The sequence below is a fragment of the Ctenopharyngodon idella genome, chromosome 13 (assembly GCF_019924925.1).
Source record: "Ctenopharyngodon idella isolate HZGC_01 chromosome 13, HZGC01, whole genome shotgun sequence".
In the NCBI taxonomy this organism is placed as follows: domain Eukaryota; kingdom Metazoa; phylum Chordata; class Actinopteri; order Cypriniformes; family Xenocyprididae; genus Ctenopharyngodon; species Ctenopharyngodon idella.
In genome coordinates, this window is record NC_067232.1 from 1,939,555 (window position 1) to 1,948,698 (window position 9,144).

The 9,144-nt window shown below is 36.3% G+C and overlaps 1 protein-coding gene across 1 annotated transcript in view; it reads right to left on the minus strand.

The window, feature by feature from the left end:
- The window catches only part of LOC127525246 (collagen and calcium-binding EGF domain-containing protein 1), a 59,651-nt gene extending 50,741 nt beyond the window's left edge, over nt 1-8,910 (minus strand). Inside the window, exons 1-3 of the mRNA XM_051917664.1 lie at nt 8,892-8,910; nt 8,682-8,798; nt 8,476-8,556 (exon numbers count right to left, since the gene is read on the minus strand). Of these exons, the coding sequence (XP_051773624.1) occupies nt 8,476-8,556; nt 8,682-8,788 (188 nt within the window). The 5' untranslated portion in view covers nt 8,789-8,798; nt 8,892-8,910. The remainder of the gene's footprint in view (nt 1-8,475; nt 8,557-8,681; nt 8,799-8,891) is intronic.
- Nucleotides 8,911-9,144: the final 234 nt, after the last annotated feature.

Sequence of the window (9,144 nt, forward strand, 5' to 3'; positions counted from 1 at the left end):
ATGCGGCATCACCAACCAGACCGGTGTTGAAAGAAACAGCGTCATGACAAGATGTAGAAAGCAAAGAGAGAAAATTATTAAAGGAGAGTGCTAGAAAACAAATGCCTTTTTCCACCGCCACTACTTTCATTGGAATTATCACAGAATCCATCAGGGACTTGTCTAAATTCCAGAGGTTGTTGGGTAATGCATTCAGTTTTCTTCATGCTTTGACTAGCTTTGCTCAACTGATCCCAAACAAACTCTGGCCACATCCCAACTAGAATCACTCGATCTAAAGTTTTCTTGAGCTGGCTTCAAGCACGCTGAAAATGTTCTTCAGCAGACATTCATTAACTTTTGGGTTTTTGGAGAGGAGAATGAAGGTCATCCCTGTCGTAAATACCGGCCAGTTGAAAAGCCTATAAATCAGCTTGAGTGGTGTTGACTCGGTGGTCAGTGGTCCATTTGATTTAAGCATCTACAGAACTCATGACTCATTTGTGCTTTAAAAAGATACATATTCAGATGGAATCGTAACCCTTGCATGAAATCATTGTGGCTATAAAAACACCCCATAACAGAGCTCTTTATGAGCAAACAAGAAGGAATTTGTTTGATATTCAGAAAAACAATACCACAAACAAAAGACTGGCACATTGACCACGGTTTGATCTGCTGCCATTAATTCCCACAGACATCGTAAAGACACAACAGAGAACAATGCAAAGGATTTCCTGTTAAATCACCCTTTTCGTTTCATGGGTCAAAAACGCCAATATCCTATTCCCCGGAATTTCACGAGCTGGTGGTCAAAACGGTTTGTTTGACCTGATGAGCATTTTGAGCTGACTGATGAAGACTTTCACTGATATGAACCATATGGTCAACTTAACCAAGCAGGGCATTAATCACTGTAAAATTGCGTAATATTTCTGCCTAAGTCATTAAATTAAATGTACTTAAATCCCAAATGGCAGATGCTCTGAGAGTGATTCACATCAATTACTTCCAGCTTGTGTCTTTTGAATATTAAAGGAGCGGTCAAAACCATCATAAAATGTTTGTTGGAAATAAATCATACTCAAATATTTTTGCAATTAAGCAGCAAAGATCTCTTACATCTTCAGCCTGCGGATGTGTTGCCTCAAACTAAACTTCTTCCATATTTCATAAGTGTTCATGCTCATAATAATTTAGATAAACTGTTCCTGATGAATTATGAATGCTGGCAAAGTCTAAATCAATTAAAAGTGATGGATTTTAAAAATCAAATCACAATAACAATTTCAGTTTTAATTGTACAGTAAAATACCATTAAATTTACAGTTTTTGGAAGTGAAAAAGAACAAGTCATTGTTTTGAGTAAAATTTTCAGTAAAAAAAAAAAGGTAAATTGACACTCCCAGAATTCCCTGCATGACACTTTACATTTGATGTATTTTCATTGAAATAACTATGTTTCTTTTTAGTTTTTTTAATCAGTTGTATACATTTTATGTTACATCTAATGTTGTTAAATTAATGTTTATTGTATTTGTAATATCATGTGTGTTACCATGATGGTGCTTAGTGTTTGTGTGAATGACACTGTGCACCTTCTATATATTAGTATTGTCCTTCTCAGCTTGTGGAAAAGCTGCTTGTGATGAGCTTTGATTCATCATGTGACTCTAATCACCACTGTGTTTGGTGGTTGTCAGTGTATTATAAAGATATGAAACAGATATTAGTTCTTCAATAGATTGGTAAATTAACATTCATTTTATCAGTTAATGAAATATGGTATTTTACTGTAAATTTAAGTTAAAGGGTTAGTTCACCCAAAAATGAAAATTCTGTCATTTATTACTCACCCTCATGCCGTTCCACACCCGTAAGACCTTCGTTCATCTTCGGAACGCAAATTGAGATATTTTTGTTGAAATCTGATGGCTCCGTGAGGCCTGCATAGGGAGCAATGACATTTCCTCTCTCAAGATCCATAAAGGTACTAAAAACATATTTAAATTAGTTCATGTGAGTACAGTGGTTCAATATTAATATTATAAAGCGACGAGAATATTTTTGGTGCGCCAAAAAACAAAACAAAATAACGACTTATTTAGTGATGGCTGATTTCAAAACACTGCTTCATGAAGCTTCGGACACTGTACTCACATGAACTGATTTAAATATGTTTTTAGTACCTTTATGGATCTTGAGAGAGGAAATGTGGCTTTGCAGGCCTCACGGAGCGATCTGATTTCAACAAAAATATCTCAATTTGTGTTCCGAAGATTAACAAAGGTCTTACGGGTGTGGAACGGCATGAGGGTGAGTAATAAATTACATTATTTTCATTTTTGGGTGAACTAACCCTTTAAATCTGTAAAACCTAAACTGTTTCATATTTTTTTATGGTAAATTTCTAGCAACCACAGCTGCTGGTTTTTTTTTTTTTTTTTTTTTTTGTTACTGTAAATTTAACAGATTTTTTTTAGTCATATTCCCATATATATTTAAAGAATTAGTTCACTCCTGAATGAACATTTCCTGATAATTTACTCACCCCCATGTCATCCAAGATGCTCATGTCTTTATGTCTTCGGTCGAAAAGAAACCTTTTTCTTCGCAGAGCTAGTGCAAGATGATCATGTGTGGTTAAAAAGTATACAATTTATTATTTATAATTTATTTATCATCTTAACTGTTTTACTAGAAAAGACCCTTATTCCTCATCTGGGATCGTGTAGAGCGCTTTGAAGCTGCACTGAAACTGCAATTTGGACCTTCAACCTGGTGTACCCCACTGAAGTCCACTATATGGAGAAAAATCCTGGAATGTTTTCCTCAAGAACCTTAATTTCTTTTCGACTGAAGAAAACATGAACATCTTGGATGACATCGGGGTGTGAGTAAATTATCAGGAAATTTTAATTCTGAAGTGAACTAATCCTTTAAGGGAACAAACAATAAATCTTTTGCAATTACAAAAGAAGCAGGACACTTACAGATTCTCAAACTTCAATTGTCTTCTCCTCAATACAGTCCCCCCCACCCCCACAAAAGGAAAAAAAAAAGTATATTTCGTGAAAGGCAATAATGTCATAGCATAATTATGGATTCATGTAGATCAAATTAAACTAAAGAGTGTGGAATGTGGCTACCGGTTTGTCCAAACAATGGAAGTTAGTGGGGAGAAGGGACGGTAGGAATGTTTTGGAAAACCTTCGTCCTTCAGCTTTAAGTCCCAAATCTTAAAGTAATTGAACAATCAATCCTGGAGCTGTTCAGCGGTAGGTAACCAGTACCCTTGTGAAGCCATGTTGCAGGTTTTAGTTTACTGTGCATATGCCAGACACATCTGCATTTGCTCAAAAGAGCTTTTGGACATGTCTGGGTTGAAAAAACCAATATGATCTTGTTTCTTTTAATGGACACTTTTGGAAATAAACTCCCTAGACACAAGTGGATATTAAAGATGAACTAGAGGGGTGAGAAAGACATGCGACTGGACTCTAGAGGCTTCGAGTTTGTGTAAAGGTTCAGCCGATAATTAAAAAGCTTTCTGCTGGCGACGAACAAGTGCTTGTGGTCAGATGAACTTTATGTTTAAGTTCATGGCTGGTTTTCTGTCCTAGAGGGGATAGTGAGAGGAAAAAAACTGAGGGGGTTTATATGATATGGCCTTTGTCTGTTTGGTTCCCTTTGCCTTTTGCCCTGGAATGCTTCTACTTCAGAGCATAGAAACAGGCCTAAAACCACCAGAAATATTTGGAAGAATAACCAAGAACCAAGTTCTCCAGAAACGTATGTTCTGGAAAGGCCTGCTCTGATCTGGCTTCACAATGTTGTCCCTGATCCCATTCCTGTGAAACAATATATCTATTAATCCAAAACTATTGTACTAAATCACTTTGTGCGTGGCACTTCATTTAAAACAAAGATCTATAAAATCTATGGCACTATATCAACAACGTTACAGCAGCCTTTCAGAATACACAGCTTTCCACTGTAAAACTATATCCTCCAATAAAGGATCCATGACGCCATTAAAAATAAACCATCCAATTGTTCTTGACGCTGGTGTCCTTCTGAAGTCTCAACAGAAATGAGCAAATAAGCTGTTTAAACAGGACGCATGAAAGCAAACTGTCCTTTATACTTCTATTTGTCCTGTTGTCAACAGACTCAAGTGTGTGGAGTAGAGGGCTGCACTGGGATTGGGGTCACGCGGGACCCAACGCAAATCTCGTGGGAGCGGGCAGTTTTACCTTTGCTGCGGGTGGCAGTGGGTGGTCAAAAAGTACAGCGAAGGTCCAGTGATTTGCCAAGTAACTAAAGGACTCAACAAATGAAGTTCACCACAGTCAATCAGTATACATTCTCTTCCTCCACTATCTGAAGTAAGCTAGACCAAGTGATTCATTATTTAATTCATTCATTAAGTACATTTAATGTTTGTTTTTTTATTCATTATAGCATTATTATTTTCTTTTTGCTATATGTTAGTTATATAGACAAACACCTGTGACATCCGTGATGTTTTTATTTCCCATTTATTTTATTTTTTAAATTTATTTGCTTAACATTTATTTGTTTTGTGAGTAATTCAATTAAATATTGTGCCTTGTTAGGTTAACAGAGTTTAAGTGTTATGGTTGTGTGTCTGTGTGTTATGCCAAAGTCCCTTTAAGACAAGTCATTTCATTCAGCGGCCATCTTTGAAACGCCTCTCGGGCATTCAAGTGCAGCTCCTATCTCTTTGAATGGGGAAACATCAAATTATCCAAAGCTCTTTGCCAAGCTTTCGATTAAATTTCATATTTGAAATCACCAATGAAATTTGACAACAAGTGTCTCATAAATTTTGTTTCTAAACGCTCGAATCATGACAAAAAAAAAAAAAAAAAAAACTGTCTTTTTCAGGCTGGATCAACCTAATGCGTATGTGCTAAATGCGCGTCTCTTGTGCCTCATTTCGGAGGCGCGCATCTGACTGTTTCTATAGGAACTGGAGCTTCTAACGGCCGCTGCAGTGACGCTATGACTTTACCAATCGGCGATTGGCTCTTATTTAGAAGGCAGGACTTATTCCGCAATATTGCGCGTTGCACTTTCTCCCATTCAAAACAAAACAAATTATGCGTCTTGTGTTATTCTATAGTCTTTGGTTACGTGTGACCTTTCCAACGTGATTACGTAATGCGTGGCGCATCGCAGAGCAAAATGAGCATTTGTGGTTAAAAAGTATATATATATATATATATATATATATATTTTTTTTTTTAGAAAATGACTGATCGTTTCGCTAGATAAGACCCTTATTCCCTTATTCCAGCTGGAATCATGTAGAGCTCTTTGAAGCTGCACTGAAACTGCAATTTGGACCTTCAACCGGTTGAACCCTAGTGAAATCCACTAAAAATCTTGGAATGTTTTCCTCAAAAACCATAATTTCTTTACGACTGAAGAAAGAAAGACATGAACATCTTGAATGGCATGGGGGTGAGTAAATTATCAGGAAATTTGAATTCTGAAGTGAACTAATCCTTTAATGTCAAATTTCGTAATATTTGTGTTGTTTTATTTATTTATTTTTTTGTACTGTGAATTATTTTCTCATACATTTTTTTAAGAGAATTGTGTTTTTTTGTGTGTTTTTTTTTTTAGAAAACATTGATATGCATTTAATTCAATTAAATAATTAGCCTAGATGATAGTTTGATTTAGATTATGTAATTGTTTACATTATTCAGATACAAATGTTATCTATTACAGTTAGCCACAAGCATATTGGTGCAACACAGAACCAAAATACTTTTACACACATAAATAGTTTCTGAGATAAAGCCAATAAGAGCTCAAAAAATGATCATTCAATGATGGACAGAAGTTTTAGTACTACATCCCTGGCCAGTTTTCACAGCTATCTAGTTCCAGGATGGATCACAACCAAAGAAAATGACACACTGCAATGCATGAATGTTCTCCTCTGTTTGACTTTATGATCTATTCAAGAGACAGACCCTGGCTTGCAGGCATGTTTCTAACACAAGAACAGATGCGCAGAAAATCAAATCACATCAGATCAGAAGCATCAATTAAACAATGAATGACACACAAATATTTCCTTATCGCATCATGAGTTTGAGAGCTGCCAAGACACAATCGAAAAGAGGTGTGGTGGCTTATACTAACTGCACCTGTTAATTTACAATGAGCTCATATTAAAACATCGATTGAGTCATTTTAGTGACCTGCATATGAGCAAATGTTACTGACAAGCCTGCTCACTCGAGACCCAGTGTGTAAATACTCTCCAAGCACGCTTGAGAGATTTAGGGACTGCACAGGTCACCAGTGCTGGCGCACCATACACGCCAAGAATTTACAAGGACAAGCTTAATGGCAATTTTGGCAAGTGTTTCAAAGCATCACACATCAACGCCTGCTGAAATAAAAAGACCTGTAGTAGTTTGTAATTTAACTTGCTACTTCCAGCATGCAGGTGGACTGAAATGCACCACCACAGAAGAGAAAGTGTGACAAGGGAAAAGTATGGAAACTTGTTTCCACCAGTAAATAAAAAATAAAAAAAAGTAATTGCGACTTTTTATCTCGCAATTCTGAGAAAAGAAGTCACAATTGCGAGAAATAAAGTCAGAATTGCGAGTTATAAACTCACAAGTGCAAGATATAAACTCACAATTCTGACTTTTTTCCTCGCAATTCTAATTTTTTTTCTGGCAAATGACTTTTTTTTCTCAGAATTGAGTTTATAACTCACAATTCTGACTTTGTAACACGCAATTGCGAGTTTATATCACACAATTCTGACTTTTTAACACGCAATTGCAAGTTTATATTACACAATTCTGACTTTTTAACACACAATTGCGAGTTTATATTACACAATTCTGACTTTTTAACACACAATTGCGAGTTTATATCACACAATTCTGACTTTTTAACATGCAATTGCGACTTTATATCTCGCAATTCTGATTTTATAACTCACAATTGCGAGTATATATAACGCAATTTTGGTAAAAAAATTGAGAGATAAAAAGTCGCAATTATACCTTTTTTATTTTTTATTCAGTGGCGGAAACAAGCTTCCATAGAAAAGTGATAATGTAAGGGAGAGTAAAACCTTTTCAACTACAATTTCGACTGTTTGATTTCAATTCTAGATAAATATTTAAAGAAATAATTAAACTATACATTACCAAACCTGTATGACTTTATATCATCCGTGGACCACAAAGGAGAGATGTTGAAGAATAAAAGTATCATTTGGACTACATTTATGACACTTCATGGTGCTTTCTGTCTTTTGCAGCTCAGCAACCTGTATCTTTGCTTGCTTTGATCTCAAGAACATTCATAAAACCTTCTCCTTTTATGTTAAACACAAGAAAGTCTCACATATGGGTTTAAAAAAAATATGATAGTGAGTTACTCTGAATAGATTTTTGAACTAACTATACCTTTAACCGAGGGGGTGTGCAGCAACACAATAAACCTAAATATTAATCTAACCATCCCTTGGCAAAGTAGTAGACTGGAACAACAAGACCTGCTTTAAAACTAGCTTAAGTTACTGTGGTAAGGCTGAGGAATCTTGGTCTGCTTTGCATCCGGAGCCAGCTTAAAGCTTCAGCATCATAATCCCTAACCTTCAAAGAATAATATATCCTTGCTTTCTTTCACTAATTCTAAAAGGTCACAGGAATGAAAACAGGATTACTTAACATGCCCCACACAAAACACCAACACAGCTAACCAAGTGAAAGAAAACCCTGGAGACTTCATGAGAACAGAAACAGCACGAGTCACTCTCGAGGAAACACTTACTAATTAAGTGATAATCTAGCGATAGCCTATTAAAAAAAATCTATTTTAATCTATATGAAAAAATGAATTTTATATATACACACACACAAAGAGAGAGAGAGAGAGAGAGAGAGAGACTGGCTGACTGAACAAATTTTAGAATCATTTTCAATTTGAAAGGACACAATGTGAGTCTCATTTTTTAAATATAAACTCAGTATGGTTCTTCCATTGGCACATAAGAAGTGCATAAAACACAGCTGGAGTCTGTGTGCTGTTAGTGATGTACAATATAATGGTACATTAAAAACTGGCTGCCAACAGAAATGGAGCCAGTGGTTCTATTTCAAACTTAATCATAAAACAACTAAAGATCATTTATTGGCAGCCTTCCTGCAAATAAGATTTTCTGAAAACCTTCAAGCAAAACAGGATTCATTGCATAAACATCCAAAACAATCATGATTGACAGACAGATAGGGTGTTTATTTATCCCATATGGGAACCTGTGAAGTCCAATTCAGCCTTGCTTCAATAAACACAAAACGTTCATACAAAATCATAAAAGCTATTACAGACAACACACACACACACACACACACACACACACACACACACACAATCATACACAAGAACCTACAGAATGCTGAGACGTACGAGTAAACAGTTCTTTACCTGTAGCATGTGGTCACCTCTCCCGTGGATTTTACGCACGGGTATTTCGTCGTTGCGATTTTGTTCTCTGAACACACTTCTCTGTAAGACAAAGAAGTCGTCAGATGTTTCTTTTTACATAAACAATTCTGCCTCACGCGCAGGAAACAAACTTTCCATCCTCTTGAGTTTGTGCAAACAGCGAGCTGACAGCACGCGCACTTTACCTGTCCACATCCTCCTTCTCCTCTCGGAAAGTCCACGGCGTTCCCGATGAGAACAGTATTACCACCACAGCGAGACTGAGAGGAGTTCCTCTGCCCGTGTAGATCATTTCAAACACTCTGAGATGATAAAAAGATATTTGTCCGTATAAAGCCAGCGTCTTGAAGTTCAACGCTTGTTTCTGAGGAATTGAGAGAGTATTGATTGGTTACCTCCTGCGAAGCCCCACGCGCAGATTCCCTCCGGCCCCTCCTACTGCAACACTTGATCAACTTCCATAGGTTCAGAAAAGCAAGTTATAAATATAATATTTAATAATTTCCGCAGGTAACATTAAAGCTATTCCTGGAAATAAGCCTGAAAAAAGTGAAACCGTGGGGTGTGAGGTTTGAGACAAATAATTATTATTTTAGTTAATGTTATAATACTACAACATATTTAGATAAATAAAAATTCAGACCACAC